We start from the raw sequence: 20,334 nt of genomic DNA on the forward strand, positions 1-20,334 counted from the left end.
GGTTGTTATGTGCAAATGGCTCCAGAAATTGTTTCATCTACCAAAATGTGTATAAGTTTATTAGAATTAGACTAATGTCTAATACAGTCCACAGGCTAAATTGTACTCCTTCTTTTGCCCAGCCATGCAATGAAATAAATTATTATTCAGATTTTAATGTGGAATATGCCTTCCAGAAATGTCAATTATGAAGTTAAATTAAATATATAGGGTGAGACTTTTAAAAGAAAATTCTAGCCCTAATTCTGAAGAAGAAAGTTGGTTGCCCTTACATATGAATATGATTTTAGAAGTCTGCCCTTTGAGAGATTTGGCGTCAGATTTGATAGGTATGTCTTCAACTCTTCAGCAGTGGCTTTTTATTCAGGAAACGACTCCTAGTTTTGGATCCCATCAGATTTGGACTGCAAGTATGAACTGTCATGCAAAAGAAGTAACAATATTTAAAATTCAGCCGTTAAATAATCTTTTACATGAAAATGTTAAAATACAGAATTTTGCTTAAAATTCATTTTGCTACCAGTTCATGCTTGGTGCAATAAAACATGAGAGCAGGGGTTCCCAGCCTTGAGACACCAGAAGTACAATTCCCAGAAATCCTCCTGGCCACCATAGCTAGTGGTGAAGGCTTCTGAGAGTTATGGTCTAAGAACATTTGGGCTGGGAACGACTGCATTATAGCTTGGAAATATATATGTACTGTATATATTTTTGGTGCTATGGCTCCCAGTCCTGGGGTAATGCGGGTTGAGGTATTCTAGGAGTTCAAATCCAAAACAGTAACTTTTTCGAGCCTTGCAAAAGCTGTTTCATGTCTGCTCTTGTTATGTACTGTCTAGCTGACAGCCAACTTATAGTGACTCTAATAGGGTTTTCAAGGTAAGTGAATAATTTTAGGAGTAGCTTGACCACTTCCACACACGCCTCAATGAGTTTCTATGGCTGTGCAAGGATATGAACCCAGGCCTACTGGGTCTTAGTAAGTCACTGTTCCCACTGTACCACACTGGGTATCATTTCATGTTTGGTGATATAAATTTTAATTTCTTTATGTTTTGCATTCATTTGTGGGTCCAGACACGACCCATGGCTTCAATGTACGGTCCTATATTCTAAAGACGACATGACAAACACAAGACACTCATTCAATAAATATCCATAAATCCACACACACCCCAATCAAACCCTTTAGGCATCACCTCATTATAAGGTCCACCTGTCCCCTACAGCTGTCAGAAACCTCCTCTAAAGTGCCCGATACATTACAACAAGTATTTGGTAGGGGAAGTATGTTTTAAATGTATTTTCATTCTTAAACTTTCTTTCTGTTTTTAACAGGAGAAATGGGAGACAAAGGACAAAAAGGTAGCATAGGGCGCCATGGAAAAATTGGTCCAATTGGTTCAAAAGGTATATTTTCTCCTTATATGTGTTGCGTTTTAAATGTGCTGGGCATCACAATGAACGATTGCTTTGTTTTTTTTTAAATTTCATTTTGTGAAAAAAAAAATTAACATGTAAAATTATATGCCATGATGACCATTAAATGGCACATATATGAATTCCACTCCCTCTGAAGGGAGAAGGAGATGATACATTTCCCTTAGATTGTGGAAGCCACAATCCCCTCCCAGCTTCCAGAAACTGGACTCCAAGTTGTGCTCACCTTCGGTGACTGAGCAATCACACTTCCCCACAAAAACTGTACCTGGTTCCCAAAGACCAATTGCAAGACAAAAGCAAGCTAATTCATCACTGGAGTTTAACTTATTAAGGAGTACTGTCCTTCCGATGATGGGGCAACTTTTTGGTCTGTTTCTGCTGTCATACACCAGCATATATATATAAGGTCTGGGAAGGCTTTCAGGGGCCATCAAGTGCAGCCATTTGCTGAAGCTACATGATAATGTGCAGCTAAATAAAAGGGATATGAACAATTTAACTGTTCATCCATTTATGTGTTTATTAAGAGTACTGCAGTTGGTTGTTGTGGGTTTTTCAGGCTCTTTGGACGTGTTCTGAAGGTTGTTCTTCCTAACGTTTCGCCAGTCTCTGTGGCCGGCATCTTCAGAGGACAGCAATCTGTGCTCTGGGTCTGTCCTCTGAAGATGCCAGCCACAGAGACTGGCGAAACGTTAGGAAGAACAACCTTCAGAACACGGCCAAAGAGCCCGAAAGACCCACAACAACCATTAGATCCCGGCCGTGAAAGCCTTTGCGAATATAGTACTGCAGTTGTTGCCACTTGTGAGAAACTGTTGAGAAGCAGACTAGTGGTTACCTTCCCTGTGTATTCATTGATGGTGGGATAAGTCCACGAGGGGGAGACTGTTGGCTACCTCATTCCCTTCGTCCCACAGAGGGGAGCAATAAAAATAGCAGGTACGCACCACTACCACCACCACTGCAAGCAGGGGAAATGCTTGGGAATGATGAGCATTGTGGCGAGTGGGCCATGTTGGAGAAGCCCCTGAATGCAGCCTGATTAGCCCTCCCACCCAGTCTGGAGCTAGGTCTGCTGATATTTCTGATATTGGACATTTTGGATCATTTTGAATAAAATAAATGATAAGTTCTTTCATTTTGTGTTAGCTAAGTAGACTGATTTAACTTCACATGTCAGTTGTTAGCTTCATTAATGTCCCTTTTTCTGGCACTGGGCTACTTTGAAATGAAGACCTCTCTTTGCTTTATGCATGTGAAATGTTACATATAATTCAACAATTTTGTCATAAAATTATTGTTAACAATTCTCATGTTACACTTTGTGTTACAACAAAGAGTCTTGTAGCACTATAAAAGCTAACATATTTATTTCAATATTACTAACTTTCTTGGATTAAAGTTCATCTTTTCACTGGCATGAAATGTTATGTTTTACATGGCAGATACTTATTTTCTTAATGAAGTGATGGATTTTAGTTCTGTGTGCCTATATTTGGTGTATTGTGATCCTAAAACACATTTATATGAGAGAGAAAAAATTAATTTTATTGGGTATTACTTTCCCAGTAATGCACCTGTAAGTTAATATTCTGTTGGAGGTATGTTAGCATCAAAAAAAGCAAGTAGCCTTACACCATTTCCAGAGAATAACTTTATTTTTCCTCCCTTTCCTAGGGGAAAAAGGAGATAATGGGGATGTTGGCCCACCTGGTCCCAATGGAGATCCAGGTAAACCGTATCAACAGTAATTTAAGATCGATCTGCTGTTGCTCTAAGTGTAATTGCTAGTCCTCATTAGAACAGAGTGATTGAATTATTGAGATTTGCCATTTAGCAGCTGGTTCAGTGTGTCTACTGTAGTTGGAACTAGCATTTGTAATAGGGATGGTGAAATCATGTAAACAGTGTAAGATCCTTACAACTTGCCCCAAGATAAATCTTTCAGCAGCTTTGTGTATGAAAACTTCTGCTTAGTTGATACCACCTTCACGAAAAGGTAACCAGGACCTCTTAATAGCAGATTTAGATGAATGACAGTCCATTGTGTTCAGTTCCTGCCATGTATGAGATTATATGGAGGAGTTTTAGCATGGACCCGGCTGTACACATATAAAAATAACAGCAGCTGTTACTGTGGTTGGACTGAAATCATAGCTGCAATAGCTGCTGGACACAATGGGCTTTGATACCAATGGGAGCCCATACAGTATTTGGAAGGAGTGACATGGAAAAAGCCCACTGGCTTGCCTACTAGTTATAGCTTTCAACCAGATCCAATGGTTCTGGAGCAGCAGTAGTGGAACATCACAGGTATGCTTCAGGGAGAGGTTTGGAATCCTAGTGAGAAGGCGTTGATGGGGGAGAGCAGTGAGATGGGCACTCTTCTGGATTACTATAAAGCAACTTAGAAATGCAGAACTGTCTTGCCTATGCCCATGTACACTTATACACAGATTTCTGCAGGCATTCCCTGTGAATGTGGGCAGCTGCGAACTGCCATTGGTAAAATGGATAACCAAGTGTCGCTGCTGACGACGGAGTTAAAGTTCATTAAAAAAGGTAAGTGGCTCTGTGTAAACCTTCTCCCCCTCCTTAGGAACAAGAGCATTTAAAAACACACTGCTGTTTTTGCAGTATGTGGTGGATTGGGTCTGCCTTATGTGGTGTGCAGTGAGTTGGTTTATAGAAATGCGAGTGCTCACTTTTCAGCACTGCCCTCCCCCGCAGCTGTTGCTGGTGTGCGTGAAACAGATAACAAGACATACCTGTTGGTGAAAGAAGAGAAACGGTATATGGATGCCCAGCTCTACTGCCAAGGAAGAGGAGGGACTCTGAGCATGCCCAAGGATGAAAGCACCAATGGCCTCATTGCTTCTTACATCAGTCAAGCTGGCCTCAGCCGGGTTTTCATCGGCATCAATGACATAGAGAAGGAAGGCAGTTTTGTTTACTCCGACCGATCCCCTATGCAGACCTTCAACAAATGGAGCAATGGCGAACCAAATAATGCTTATGATGAAGAGGACTGTGTAGAAATGATAGCCTCAGGGGGGTGGAACGATGTGTCCTGCCACATTACCATGAATTTTGTTTGTGAATTTGACAAAGAAAATGTGTAGAAATAACTCATCTATCCCCATTCTGTACTTAGATTCGCCATCAATTAACTGGTGCGATCCAAGTTTCATTCTGATCAGTGCTCCATTTCTGGATTTCCTTGTGTGAAAGTTAGTCACTGGTTGAAGAGGTACTAACTTTCTAGCAATCTTCTTCACATAAATCTGGACAAATATGGATGTCTCCATCCCCGTCCCCGCCAAAGATTTACAATATTTATCACCTAGACCTGATTTTATGCATGTCCATCATGTAAAAATATTTTTCCATGTGTTGATGAGTGAGAAAACAAACAAGCAGATGCCTAACAAGATTCAGGCATGCCGTGTAATCTGTTAGAAGGTTTTCCTTGGCATGCTCCATTGAAGTGAATGGTCTCTTGTCGCCAACAAACAGGCCAACATCCTGTTAGGACTTGGTACAGTGGACCCTCGACTTACAGATGGCTCGACTTACAGACTTTTCGAGTTACAGACCTCTCTGGCTGCAAAATTTAGATTCAACTTGCAGCCAGAGAATCGACCTACAGACCAGAAAAAACCCAAAATGGAATAAAAATAGAATAAAAACTGCCAGTTGTGGGATTAATCAGTTTTCAATGCATTGTAGGTCAATGGAGATTCGACCTACAGACTTTTCAATTTACAGCCACCGTTCCAATATGGATTAATTCCTTAAGTAGAGGGTCCACTGTATACTGAATGTGAAATATGTTCAGAAAACTAACACTTAAGGAATTCATGAACTGTGACAAAGTTCAAGGTTTAAGATCTGCCTCAAGAGGTACTGATCTTTCAATCTAATTCAAGCCTTACTCTATTTATAGATTTCTGATAAAGTATTATAAAGGTATTTTTAGAAGCATATTCATACTGTACAGCTGTAAATATAATCTAGGTTATTTCAAATATCACTATTTACCCTTCAGAAGGGAAAATCAGAGTTAACAGATTTGGTTTGCATTAGTGTAAAGATGTATGACCATAATCCAATACACATTTAAGCATATAAAAACACTTGAAATCAATGGGTGTAAACTTGCTTAACAATGCTAGACTACAATTTATGGGTATTTAGGTAAAATATACACATCAAATATTTTGTTCAATTTAACGGAGATGTAAAACTACAATGGAAAGCATAAGTATAGGTTTTAGGATATTAAATGTGAAGTAATTTCTCTATTTTCTTTTTTAAAATTATATTGTTAATATTAATTGCCCACCTTTTTTGTGCTGTTTCATAAAATAGGTTACAAAGAGTGTTTTGCCACTTTCTAAATACAAACAGACTCTTCTCTCAGGTCTTCCCTTATATTTACAAAGATATAACTAATTTCATATGTGGGTATAGTGCATAAAACTAATCCAGTGTGATTATCTAGATAGAGCATCATCAATTATAACCTGGGAATTGGAGTTTGAAAATGAAAAGCAGTATTGTTATCTGAAAGCATGGATTTTCATTTCTTATGAGTTTACTGTGTGTCTTGTCACTGCAGCCAATAATAATTTATTAAAGTTAATGATGTCCCACATGCTGACTTGTTTTGTCAAAGTAATCTCAATGGCTACCCTCTTCCTTTAAATTACATATCAATAAAATCCATTGAAATCAAGGGAATGTTTTGTATGCAGCTAGATGTAAAATACCTAGCTTTATTTTGATGACATATTTTCAAGTGGATTTAATTAAAGAAGGAAACTCTAAGCATGCAGGTATAAATCACGATTAGAGATGGGCACAAACTGCCAGTTCGGTAGTCATCATAATGGTTCATTCTTTGGACACACAAGTGTTCTCTGGGTGCCCCGGCTCCCTTCCCTGCCTCCTCCAGTAGGGACCCATTAAAAGGCAACATCACAGACTTCCCGGCCCTGCCTCCTCCTCTGAGTGAGCAGCTGCCAGAGGAGGTGGGGAAGGGAAGCTGGGGTGCTTACAGAATACCTGTACATCTGAAGAACGAATCATTATGAGCCGTCAAACCAGCGGTTTGCGCCCATCTCTAACCACAATATAATTCACAAGTCTTTGCTGGCTCTTGGACTGATGGACACAATCGATCGATCAATCAATCAATCAGCAAAATGTTTTCATACTCATCCCATCCTTTAGTTTGCTGGCATAATCATACAGATAATCAGAAATGAAGAGTCTCCGTACAGCTACTAAGTGGCAACAAGTTGACTCAATCAATTTAATGAATGCTATTTACTGTATTTACTTCACTGAGGCTGATGGTTACATCTGTAGGTTGGCTATCAGTGAAGATCTGTAGCTTTAATCATGATTATTGAAGCTTTAATCCCATGATAGTCAATTCAATTGAAATTCCTTCTAGCCTGGTTATCATTCAAGGAGGTGCACATGAAACTGTTGATATTAAAATTAAATTTGCATTTTATTTCCCAGTTCATTTGCACAAACAAATCCACCAGAAGTGAAGAACAAACCCAAACCTATTCTTTGGATATTAATTTAATTAACTTCTAAAGACTGCTAGTGCTAGAATTAAACTAAGTTTATTAAAATGAGAGAAATATTAATCTAATACATTAATAAGCATTATCATCAGTTCATTCACTCTTTGCTTGATGACCAAAACGAGTTTTGTCCATTTCTTCTTCACAATGGGAGTATAGCTCCAGATTAGTCCAGGCCAGCATTTTACAACTATATTTCTAATCTTGACTCTGTGTATAAACAACTGTATTTCCTTATTGAATAAAGATCAATAATTTGAGTACTTGCTGTAACAGTTTATAATTCCAGGCTGCATTGTTGGAGTGCTTTTTTGTAAATCTTCACTGTGTTGGCATGTGTCGTGTTTTCTCCTGTACTTTCTCCTGTGTTTATTAGTAGACTTTTCATCACTATCTCACAGAAGATTTGAGCCCTTTCTGATGTTTTAAAGTTTTGTGCTACTTTGCTCACTAGGAGGAAATGGGATGAGGAAAAAAATATGGGATGTGTGCAGAGAGATTAATGCTACCCAATTAAGCTAGAGATAAATTTGTGCATTTGGGATTTCTGCACTCTTACACATATGTATCTGGTACCAAGTTGCTTTGAAGAATCTAATATAATCTTAACCACATTAATATTATTGAGAATGCAAAGCAAGCTTATGCAGAATAAGCTATATTGTAACGTAGATTTGATATTGTTTTATTTGATACTGATTTTAAAATTAAAAAAGATACCTTTAAGTTGAAACTGACCCTTGATTTAGTTTCCTATACAAAAACCTAATGTCTTCAATATTTGTTTATTTACAGTGGCTCCCAATCTTGGGTGACTAATTGTTCTTGGACAACTCCCAGAAAACTCAGCCAGCTGGTGAAGGCTTCTAGGAACTGCAGTCCAAGAACATCTCGGTTACCCAAGGTTGGGAGCCATTGGTTTAATGTAACACTACATAATGCCCTCCTTTGGAAATAATCAGAGTTACAAGTGAACGTATTAGGTTCCAATAATTTTTGGCTAGCGTAAATGCAAACAAAGAACTAATTTATAATGGCTCATTTATTAAAAGATTTTGATTGTAGCGATTCTTGCTCTCCGAAATAAAATATGACAGCATTTGAAATGACTGCATCATTGTGTGGTTAAATATATAAGCATTTTTCTCCCAAAGCTTTTGTTGTAAGCTTTCCCCCTCTTGTTCTGAATGTGAGAACATCTCATCACAAAAGCTGAAATCTATACATATGCACATCATTGTGAATGTTATGAGAATTCTAGAGGATCCCAGGCATTCATCTTTCCTACAGACAAGATTTGGCCTCTCCATCTTGTCCGTCTCCGTTAAGAGGTTAAGAGTGACTGCAGACAAGGTAGTTGGAAACTGGTGGAAGCAAAGCTTCCTGCCTGGTAGTGCCATGCTGCAGGCATTTGAAAAGCCTTTCCAGACATCCGTCTGATGTGGAGACATTCCCTCCTCCTGCAGCAGCCCCTCTTGCTCCATCCTGCAGTATTCAGGAATGCTCCCTGAGCTTCCGGAGAAAATATTTGGAGGCAGTGGAGATGGATATAAGGGAAGAAGAATACTTTCCTTCTTCAGATTGTCTTAGTTTAGGATCCGAGTCTATAAAAGAAACCACAGTTGTCCTAAAATCAGCGCTTAGTGCCATGCACTGGATGGCACATCTGAAATATGTTCATCTGGATAGCTTCAGAAACGGTGCAAAAGATACTCCATAATGTGGCTGTGGCTTAAGTTATGTTGTTTAGTCGTGTCCAACTCTTCGTGACCCCATGGACCAGAGCACGCCAGGCCCTCCTGTCTTCCACTGCCAACCGGAGTTGGGTCAAATTCATGTTGGTCGCTTCGATGACATTGTCCAGCCATCTCATCCTCTGTCGTCCCCTTCTCCTCCTGCCTTCATACTATCCTAACATCAGCGTCTTTTCTAGGGAGTCTTCTCTTCTCATAAGATGGCCAAAGTATTGGAACCTCAGCTCAAGTTATAGGCATTAAGTTATAAGCATAGCCAATAACTTATAAGTTATAGGCATAGCCATAGTTATAGGCATAGTGGCTTAAGTTATAGGCATAGCCAGATAATACTCGTTGTTTAGGGATAGGAGAAACCTATTCCCACACATCTTAACATTCCAAATCCATGGTTTCCCTCTTTTCAAAGATACCTGCAGAAGTTGTAACAATTTAAATTGCTGCCTGATGTACCATAATTATTCCTACAATAAAACAATAATTTGTGCACTATTTGTGTAATCAGATATGAAATGGAACATTCCATTACAAATTTACTTGGAAATGGAGTACTAGCCGTTATTATGTATTACTTTCCTTCATGTGAATAGGTGCCCAAACTGAAATTACTTCTAGTAGGTTTACTAAAGCTGGTTGGACCGCTCAGTAGTTTAGGTCTCTAACTGCAGAGCCAGAGGGTTGCAGTTTGATTTCCCCACTGTGCTTCCTGCGAGTAGAGCCAGCCTGTGTGGTTGAGTTCAAATATCCTACTCTGTCTGCTGGGCAAGCTGCACAGTTCCAGGATGCCCTCAGAAGAAGGGAATGGTAAACCACTTCTGAGTATTTTCTACCTGGAAAACCCCGAAAAAAGGTCAGGATTCCCTGTATGGTGTAGTGGATACAGTGTTAGACTAGAACTCAGGAAGCTGGGGTTCGAATCCCTGCTCAGTCAGTGAAACTAACCGGGGGAGTGAAACTGATAAAACTCCTCCTTAAATATCTCACTTATCTTGAAAGCTCTATTAGGGTTGCTGTAAGTCGGTTCTGACTTGATGTCACAGAACACACACACAAGTTTATTAAAATGAACCCAAATGACTTTTAATTAACCTGTTTCCTCTCTCGATGCCGTTTCCTCAAATATATGTGCCTCTGCAATCAGAATTGCAAATTAAGACTGTTTTCATCTGCCAAGAACCAATCACAAGACATAGCAGCTTGGAATGCAAGATACAGAATTGAACAAAAGTGCGTGCGAGGACATACATGCAATTTTCACTTAACAAGTTCTAGTGTATAATCTGCCTCAACCTTAAGATATTGTCTGGATAAGTTACAAAGACGTTTACAGTGTGAAGCTGGCCAAACTGTTGAAGGAATTACAACTCAGCCTTTCCCAATGCAGTACCCTCCAGCTACATCACGCTACAACTGGCTATAACTTCTGGGAATTGTAGTCTGATAAAAATGGAGGGCCTTTTGTTTCTGTTCATGGGGTTTTCTTGGGAAAGATACTGCAAAAAACAGTCTGAAGCTCAACATCAAAAAAAAAAAAAACCCACACCAAAAACCTAAGATCATGGCCAATTTTCCCATCACCTCCTGGCAAATAGAAGGGGAAGATATGAAGGCAGTGACAGATTTCACTTTCTTGGGCTCCGTGATCACTGCAGATGGTGACAGCAGCCACGAAATTAAAAGATGCCTGCTTCTTGGGAGGAAAGCGATGACAAACCTTGACAGCACCTTAAAAAGCAGTGATATCACCTTGCCAACAAAAGTCCGAATAGTCAAAGCTATGGCTTTTCCTGTAGTGATGTACGGAACTGAGAGCTGGACCGTAAAGAAAGGTGACTGCCAAAGAATTGATGCTTTTGAATTGTGGTGCTGGAGGAGGCTTTTGAGAGTCCCCTGGACTGCAAGGAGAACAAACCTATCCATTCTAAAGGAAATCAAGCCTGAGTGCTCACTGGAAGGACAGATCCTGAAGCTTTGGCCATCTTATGAGAAGAGAAGACTCCCTGGAAAAGACGCTGATGTTAGGAAAGTGTGAAGGCAGGAGGAGAAGGGGACGACAGAGGATGAGATGACTGGACAGTGTCATCGAAGCGACCAACATGAATTTGACCCAACTCCGGGAGGCAGTGGAAGACAGGAGGGCCTGGCGTGCTCTGGTCCATGGGGTCATGAAGAGTTGGACACTACTAAAAAACAACAACAATAACAAGAACAACAAAATGGAGGGCACCAGGTTGGGAAAGGCTGAACTGAGAAGTATACTGAGTAGCACTGTAGTTGAAATATATCTGTGTTACCATGCTGCCCTCTAGTGCCACACTGTATGGAAGCTACTTGCTCTTGCCTTGCTTTTATACAGACATACAGTAGTGTGGAGTTGAGTCCTTCAAAAAGCTGCATGAGAGGACTTGTCAGTATTGACTGGGTGGTTGTAGCAGCATCTACCAAATGTCAACTCAGTCTGCATTTGTGCCTGGAAATATTTGTATGGTTTAAGCATCACAGTGCTCACACTATACAGTACAAAGGGATTTTTTTTTACTGCCTTGAAATCTGAATCCAAAATGGCTGTGAAAAAAGGCTTGATCCATCCTCCAATCTCCAACCCTTCTTGAAAAAGTTATTACTTTGGAGTGCAAATCCAAGCTACTATGCTGGGTAGAGGAGTCTGGGAGAGCGAGTAACTTTTCCATGCTCCAGCATTTGTACCTTTGGCAATCTGGGGATAAATAGAAATGGAGTAAAGCAGTGTGTCTCTGAGCTACTGTCATATCAGCTAGCTATTGGAAGGGGAAAACTGGAGTCAAGGCAGTGAGCACAGCAGGCCAGCCCTGTTAATTAATTTATCTTTGTCTTGGGTGGGTGGGGAAATCTTCTTTCCTGCTAACCTACTGAGAATCTTTGGGTGGAGGGCTGTTTAGCAGTGAGTCTGAGGTGGCCACATGTCCTCTTGTACACAGTCAGTAGCACCTGGACAGGAGACTCTGCAAGCGCACAAGTCACCGGGTTATTGTTGTCGTCACTTCAGTTCCATGCATTTAAATTCTGCCTGAAGGGTAAAGCACAGCTCTCATGTTGTGTCTCTACATCTTTATTGGTACTGTATACGCAACTTCATGCAGCTCCCGATTTTATTTCTTTTCCCTTCCTATTTAACAATAGATGTCCATCTTTTGGTGACGTGTAAGTGACCACTCTAAGTGAAGCATTGGTGAGATGATGAGTTGTTCGTACATCTGTGCTAAGTGTTTGACCTCCCCTCCGCCAAGCCTGATGTTCACTGTGCAGCAGCAATGGTGTCATTTGGCACACAAGAACATCCCTTGTTAGCGTCTATTTATTTATTTTTAGAAGAGAAGGAGAGCAAAGGTAAGGAAAGCAATGAACTTCAATCAGTAACCATCGGGTGATAGTAAGAAACACACATCTTCCTATTGCATCTCAGTTCAGGTGCATGACATTCTAGTCCCAGGGCTGAAAGAAAGCTCCAGTTAGAATGAGTGCAGGCCTTTTGTGCGGCCACTGAGCAGGCTTGGTTTGTGGCAGCTTTGGAGGGCAACGTATGTATGCTCTTCAATGATCATTCTATCACGTATTACTTTTGTTCCTCACCACCTTTTAAATCAGCTGGAGGCTTTTTCCCTCCAGTCCCATCATTAAATAAAATAAATCATTCTCAGATCCAAATATACCTAAAGTAACTCTAATTTTTGGTCATAACTAGAGCCCTCATTAATAGGGTTGCCTTTCTCTGGGGCTTGGGTCCATGTTCCAGGTCTTAGGCTTTGTACTTGAAATCCCAGGGTATGGGATGTTGCCCACCTGGCAACCCTGTCATTCTTACAGCTTCAGGGCATGACATTTAGACATATGTGACAGTTTCCCAAGAGTTAGCAGGGTTAACTTGATTTAAAAACATCAGCAGGACTGACACAGATTAGCATAGCACAAAACAGAAATCTGTGGAAGCAAAAAGAGGCAGCCTGTGTCCAAAACTGGATGTTAATGAACTCACGAAGGAAGGAAGAAAGAAGAAATTAACAAAACATCGATTTAAAAAACAGTCAAACAAAAAAGCACTCCCTTATACATAGGGGGAAAAGCAGCAAAATAAAACCCTACAAACAGACCCCTCTCCCACAAGCAATGAAAAGTAAGCAAGCAAATACAGGCAAAAAATCAAAGCCCATCCCAAACCAAAACTATTACAATATGGGGAGATTTCTGTACTGCCACCACTTGATGACTTTTCTTCCTGAATCTAGCAGGCAGCACCAGGCAGAGGCCAAAATAATCACAAGAACCAGAGGAAAACCTTAAAAAATTCACCTAAAAAGTCAATTAAAAAGGACAAAAAGGAAAAGGTTCTAAAATGCAGCACAACAAGATGGAGGGCACCACTAACTCAGCAGCAGCCTATAAGAATGAGTGAAGCAAAATATCAACAATCCAGACTCTTCCACAGATTCAAAATTCCCACTCTACCATTCCTGAATTGGTTGCCGATTGATTACGGATAGCATACTTCATGACAGTATTGAAAGGGGAAAAATCCTAGGTAATTTGACAGAGGGTGAGATAAAGGCTAAATAAAAGAAGGAAACACAAGACTCCCACATGCATTCCTCTTTTGTAAAAACAAATCATTTGTGTTTTACAGGCATTTCAAGGCTTAAAGCACATGAAAACAAAAGAAACAGCATTTTTGGTGTATTTTTAAAATTAGTACAAACACAAAATCCTATCTTTATTCTGGGCAATAATGTTAATTTTTTCCAGAGTATAGGTGGCAAGCCTGTATTTGCTCACAGACATTTCTCCTCTAATTTTACACAACTGGCACACACAGGCAGTTGTGCCACAAACCTAAATGACAGCCATGTCTCCAGATCTACACTGGCAGCACCATCAAGGGTCCCAACAATGCAAGCCACGACATCAGAAGCTTGTTTACGTCTTCATCCTTCAATATGCTTTGCATCATCGTCTATCAGATTTTCCCCTCTGTATTCTACCCAGGACAAAAAAGTCAATGTCAGCATAAAAGAATGAATAGACACAAAAGCTGACATCAAGAGTAGCAACACAGAGAAATCAACTTCATAACACTCCCGGGGGCCCTCTTTCTCAAGGCTTCTTGTGTGTGTTCTGTGCCATAATAGCATGTCAGAACCGACTTGTAGCACCCCTCAAGGTAAGCAAGATCTTTAAAGAGTGATTTCACCAGTTCCACTCCCCCAGTCAGTTTTCATGGCTGAGTAGGGATTTGAACCCTATTCTCCGGAGTCTTCGTCCATCATTCTATCCATTGCACCACACTAGGAATCTACCAAGGTTTAGTGGTCCAGTACTGTATTTATATTATGAGGACAGTTTTCTGCAACATCTTGGGCATATTTTCTGGGGTTCTTGTTTATGGGGAGAGACAAAAACTGCTCCTGTTCAGAGCTGGTGCTGAACAACGAAGAACACAATGATGGAGTGCGTGAGGCTCACGGTGCCCCTCTAAGTGTGTTTAGTGTGCAGACATTTACAACACCTGAAGAGTGCGTCTTGCTCTGAGGTTTCAGCCTACTGTCATAATAGTCAGTCAGCATTTGATGCTCACTGAAAATGCTCACCCCTCATTGCACTGGTTTCTCTGCGTCCTTCAGGAGTGGTGGTGGTTGTTGTTGTTGTGGTCTTCAGTGTTTTTTGTACCTCTGCAAAGTTTGGAGTTTCCTTCCGCTCACAGATGCCTCCCTTTTCTGCACAGATGTGCTATTTTTGGCTTCCTAAGGACCAGCATTAGGAGAACAGAATTAACTGTTAGTACAAATCATTATCTGTATGTGATGTCATTCTGGGTGGATTTGTAGGAGCACGAGAGAAATTACCTATGCACGGCTTATTACTGAGGATGTAATTTTTAAAAAGAGGAGTTAAAGACAAACACTCAGCGCAAAGAAGCTGTAAGCCTCTTCTGATGCACTATTAAATAAGCCCATTATTATGCATAGGTGTTGCCTTGAAAAGAATTAAAAAGAATCCAATATGGTAAGCTGTTTAGTTTAGCCATTTTTCATTTCAAAGTGGCAGTGGAGGATATAATTGGCTTGATATTTCATACTTCATCAAGTGGATGGATTTCCACCTTGAATTGCTCTTAGTCGAGCACTGATAGAATTCTATTTGTGTTCAATTTCTTATTTATTGCAAGATTTCTCATCTCTCATTCATTTTATAAGCACCTGTGAATACAGAAAGAAAAACAAGTATGAGCGCATCTTTTTCCATAGCTCTTGAACAATTTTTGTCTTGTGTTCACAAAATCCCCCACCACAATCGCCTTCATGCTGTTAAAGCAGCCACCTTACAAGTATCATGGATACATTTTTAAAGACAGATCTTGTTCGGTGGGCAAAGAGTTCCTATGTAACTCAGCAGACAGAGTGGGATATTTGAACTCAACCAAATTCCAGTAAAATAGTATAGCTTCAAATAAAGGTTGGGTTTGTGAGGTTTCTTGTCTCTTAGCTTAGAAATTTAGAGCAGTTGAGATTAACCCCTCCCAATACTTCCCAGACTGACTTAGAGTTGCCAGGTCAGCAGCCTTCCATTCTCTGAAATCTCAAGGTGAAAACTTGCGAGCAGTCAGTGAATCTCTGTGATGTCATGGGCAAACGTGTGATGTCACAGAGGCAGGGCAGTCAAAGCTTGGCTCCAAAGCTGCTTCTGGGCCAAGTGATTGTTGCGAATAGGCATCAGAGTAATTTCAGCAATCACAGGGCATTGGCTGAAATCTCAAGGAACTCTTCTGCCCAGGGTGAACAAGGTCCGAAGTTGGGATAAATCCTGCCAATTAGGCAAGGCGGTAATTCAGAGCTGTTGAAAAACATTTTTGGTAGCCAGGCACACAACAACATGTGCCTAATGGCTGTAGCAGTTGCCATAATTGCTACTAGGGCTTGCATCACATGTGGCCATATTTACAGTGCTAATGACATAACAGGATCTTTTTCAAGCCCTACATTCCTGCTAGAACTTGTGAAAGACTGATGCCAACCTACTGGGAGTCTCTTCAGCCCAAGCCCTGCTCCAGTGCTGGTGCTACCAAGAAACAAGATGGCTCATTAAATGTGATGTTGACAATTCCCTCCTTCTGTTGCTCCTAACTGCACAATGGGGCCAGGTGCATGCCTACCTACCCATCATCTTTCTTCGCTCCTGGCTTTTCCGGGTGCCAAAACTGTACAAGTACAGCACACATAAAACCAACTTCATGCTGAGGCAGAGACCTGTTGCCAACTAAGAATAGGTGGAAATGGATGCCCAGTCAAACTTTCTCCTCTTCAAATGCTATTCATCCTAAGATGTTGTCACGACCCCACGTGGCCCCTGCTTGTTTCACCAAACTAAGAGCTCATGCTACATGTCTTTCTGCTGCCACCAGCTGATTACATCAACATTGTCTATTATTAATGATAGATGACCAGGCCATATGTCATTTTAAAAGCACCAAATAGAAATTGTTTATTGTTACAGGTGTTGAAAGAACAAGCACTGTTGTTAACCCTTAAACAAACATTCTCCTTTATCCACTCTCAACGACCACTCTCCCGCCCAAACTCCAAAACTCTCAATTTACTCAACTAAAACTCCCTATCTAAACTTCCCCTCCTTCTGCTGAGTCTCTTATACCTTGTGACTCCACCCCTCCAGCACTCTCATTGGTCTATGCAGATAGCATATGAATATTCATAACCTGGGCAGACGCCACAGATGTGTTTTCCCACCTAAAAACTTAGAAAGGCAGAAGAGTTCCTTGAGATTTCAGCCACTGCCTTGAGACACCAGTGGCCTGGAGTTCCCTGGACCATCAGTGAGGATGGAATATCATCATTGAGAGAAGTTTGGTCGCCACTGCTAATTATCCCCCGGGGCTGGCTCAAGAGACCCTGCGGCTTGATACATACAGTGGTGCCTCGACTTACGAACGTCTTGACTTGCAACCATTTCAAGTTATGACCAGCTCCGGCTGCAACATTTTGCTTTGACTTGCGACCGGAGTTTTGAATTACGACCAGAAAAAAGGTGGGGGGAAAGGTGGGGAATTTAAACTGCTAACCGTTGATCGGCGAAGTGGTTGCTTCTCTGTAGTTCTTTCACCCCGGTGGTTAGAGAGTGTGTGTTTGGAGGAGGCTTCAGACTGCCTGTTGCTGCTTTCTGCTTTTTAAAATGCCTGTTCTGAGTGAGTACATGGTTTTGCAGCATGGGTTTGGGATGGGGGCATTATGTTTCTGTGTTGTGATGGGTCTTGCATTCTTTGTTTGCTTTTTGTTTTTGGTTTTTCCTGGCCGGAATGGATCGTTCATGTTTCCGAGGAGCCTTGCAGTGTTTTTTTGTTTTTTGGTGGGTTTTTTTCTCTCGGAACGGATTAATGGAGTTTCAATGTATTCCTATGGGAAATGGTGCTGTGAGTTACGACCATCTTGAGTTACGACCATCTTCCAGAACCAATTAAGTTTGTAACTCAAGGCACCACTGTATCAGCAAACTCCCTGGTGTCAAGGCAGATGATGTGGAACCCTAGCCCATTTACACTTCAAGCAGCACCTGAAGCAGAATATTCCTCTCCCTGGAAGGAAAGACTTAACACCATTGTCCACATGCTCCTCTCCCTAGATGGCAGCTTCAGGCTGCCATCACATTCTGTCTAAGTTTGGCCCTGCTATCTTCTGAAAGATATAGCTATGTGAATGGCAGTTAGTGTGTAAAACAAACAAACAAACAAACAAACATACGCTTATTTTGTGCTGGATGATGGAAAAGTCCAAGAGGCCTAGCCAGTAGGATGCTGAGAAGGATCATCCTATCATGTGTTCTGGATTCCTCTGCAATGAGCAAAGATTCCACAACAGATTAGGGGATGTAGAAAAGGTGGCATAAGGTAGGAAATCTGTGTTTTTACTCAATAGCACTCAAATGCACAGGCTAAAATCCTGTTGTATAGGTCTATGTGTGCAGTGGTGATGATGTCAGCATCAGTGTTGATCAATCACTGTTGATTAGAAGCTTCCTTTGGTGATTTTAAGGGACACACTATTTTGTTGCATTCTGCATGAGTTTCATGCATCCCAAAATTTCCTTTAATCAGCAGGGTTTTGCTTATAATCAGTGGTGATTTGCTACTGGTGATGACATCATCTCCACTGTGCACACATGAAGAGCTGTGCAACAGGATGACGTCTATGAATCTGGTACAATGGTGTTAAGTCCTATGAAAAAGTTGCCTCAGTTACTCTCAACCATTTGTTTACATACGTATTTAGACAAAAGTAACACAGGCTTCTTTTCCATATGCAATTTCTCATAAGGGAAAGTATGTGATGTTTGAACTGACTCACTCGCTCAAATTACAGCCAAGGTGTGCATGTGGACAGCAAACTAAAAAATTGCCTGCAGTGCTTTTGGTCTTCTTTGGTGTTCTTGGCAAAGACAGAATGGCTCTGTTGGAGGGACTGCCCTCTCTTAGTTGGGCAGGATGGTCACGTGACCTCTTTCAGGAAGCATACTCTTCCCTTTGATGATCCTCTTTTTAAAGATGCCCTCCATTTGAAGGAGTGTCCAATCCAAGATTCGAAGATAAGGAACCATAAAATGGGAGATCACAGTCTCTGAAGTGGCCCATCCACGGTGAGCAGAACCTGAACAGCCACATGGGTTGCCTGGTCTTCCCCTCTTAGGTGAGATGTATTGCTATGCCGTTAAATTATGCAGTATCCTACTGAACCTCTGCTACATGGGAAGTCCAGCCAGTGTAGTAACATAAGATTACGCCACTTGTGCAAGCAAAGCCATTGCACAAGTGATGATCCTTAGGTGGGTGGGAATCCTTGCTTTCTGCTTACCAATGGCAGCACTTTCACAAGTGGCGTGAATGCTTGTCATTATGCTGAAGGGTCTCTCTGCTTAGTGGAGACTCAAGGTAATGGCCTTCATCTATCATTCAGTTTCTGTACATACAAACTGGTATGTGCAGTTTTGTGCAAGTCACTGTTCCCTTTGGGCCTCCTCCTTCATGATGCTTGCAGTCCTTTTTGGCAATGTGTGAAGTGCCCACCCTAGTCTTGGGGCTTGGTCGGCCTCTGGTCCTGGCAACCTGCCTTTAACAGAACGCTAAATAATACTAACAATAAAGTCAGCATTGCTTCCTGTTTGAGCAGATGGGTAGGTAGGAGGGATATATACCTTTCCACAATAATGACCACAGGCTTTCTTCCACGGTCGGGCCATGCAGAAAGGGAATGATAATTTTGTGGCTGCCGTGTGAATGATAAGAGCTGCCTTCTGTTTCAGGCGCGTTTCCAGGAGCAAACTTTGTACAGGCAAAGATCATAGCGGAAAATTGCGTCCTAAAATGCATTGCGAACACTGTGTTTCTTGGAATTAGTTACATTCATTTCAGTTATATTGAAACAGCAACAGACTGCACTGGTAAGCTTCTAAGATTTATACAGATATTGCACATTCTTTCTACATATATATATGCTTCCCCCCCCCCCCCATGACAAAAGGCAGGAGGATGTGGACATTTAGACAGAGTCTCTGGCAGAATCAATAAAACCTAATGATTATCTACTGATTGTGTAACTTGCTTGAGTTAGATTGTGGATTGTGTACTAGTGCCTTTGAAACCCTTCACAGTACAGACTCCTCAGAGTGGCCGTGGAGCAAAACTGCCCGAAGAGTAAGAATAATTTATTTTAATTTAATTTTCTTGAAATACTATGCGGAACTTATTATTTTAGTTTGAGCATGCCTAAGAATGATCACTTCCTATTTTGCCAGTAAATTATGAAGAGCTCCTATTCCATATTAAGCTATTTTGCTGCCCTTTTTCATAATGTATATAAGACGGGCATATCCTAATATAGCGGATAGATCGAAGGGCTAGGACTTAGGATGCCTGGGTTTGAATCCCCACTCAGCCATAGAAACTCACAGGAGGGACACCCCTTAAATATCTCATTTGCCTTGAAAGTCTGTTAGGGTCACTGTTAATCAGTTCTGACTTGATGGCATATAACAATTTAAGATGGCACAGCATTTGATTGTTGCACATAGAACTAGATTTTACAATTGAAATCTTATTGGTCCATGTAGAATTAAACCTGTAAAGGTATCCCAACTCCATTAGGTCTTATGTGCAGCCTTGGAGAGGCACTAGTTATCCACAAATGTCTTAGTATTTAAGTGAACCTTTCCTTACTTGGACTCTGAAGATGATATGGACAAAAAGCTGAGACTCTTCATGTCTCAGGATGCCAGCTTGAAGAAGTCTCATGGAATTTCTATAATTTTCTGGGTCTGTTGAGTTGAAATGAATCTCAGAATGTGCAATGATGAAGGAGAAGCAAGTTTAGTTTACTTTATGTTGGAAAAATACAATCTTGCATGCTCTTCCTTTAACACTGGATGTCATTGAGGAGTAGAACTTGTTGGTTTCTGATTTTCTGGCACTGTCTATGTTGAGCTTCAGCATCCTCCCTCTATGT

At 41.0% G+C, this 20,334-nt stretch overlaps 3 protein-coding genes across 8 annotated transcripts in view; 2 read left to right on the forward strand and 1 right to left on the reverse strand.

Moving 5' to 3' along the window:
• COLEC11 (collectin subfamily member 11) overlaps positions 1–7,779 on the forward strand; it is a 38,113-nt gene extending 30,334 nt beyond the window's left edge. For 3 of the 5 annotated variants that reach the window (XM_020782597.3, XM_073001125.2, XM_073001138.2), the window contains 4 exons: positions 1,339–1,410; positions 3,121–3,174; positions 3,910–4,005; positions 4,156–7,779. In XM_020782597.3, coding sequence (XP_020638256.1) covers positions 1,339–1,410; positions 3,121–3,174; positions 3,910–4,005; positions 4,156–4,565 — 632 coding nt within the window. In that variant the 3' untranslated portion in view covers positions 4,566–7,779. The remainder of the gene's footprint in view (positions 1–1,338; positions 1,411–3,120; positions 3,175–3,909; positions 4,006–4,155) is intronic. The other 2 variants (XM_020782598.3, XM_078389177.1) reach the window with 1 other exon arrangement.
• LOC144587799 (uncharacterized) overlaps positions 1–20,334 on the reverse strand; it is an 887,030-nt gene that overhangs the window by 239,369 nt on the left and 627,327 nt on the right. The window lies entirely within an intron of this gene.
• ALLC (allantoicase) overlaps positions 19,416–20,334 on the forward strand; it is a 28,200-nt gene continuing 27,281 nt past the window's right edge. For both annotated transcript variants that reach the window (XM_073001159.2, XM_073001147.2), the window contains exon 1: positions 19,416–19,526. The gene's annotated coding sequence lies outside the window, so the exon portion shown is untranslated. The remainder of the gene's footprint in view (positions 19,527–20,334) is intronic.

The sequence above is a fragment of the Pogona vitticeps genome, chromosome 1, assembly GCF_051106095.1.
Source record: "Pogona vitticeps strain Pit_001003342236 chromosome 1, PviZW2.1, whole genome shotgun sequence".
NCBI lineage: Eukaryota > Metazoa > Chordata > Lepidosauria > Squamata > Agamidae > Pogona > Pogona vitticeps.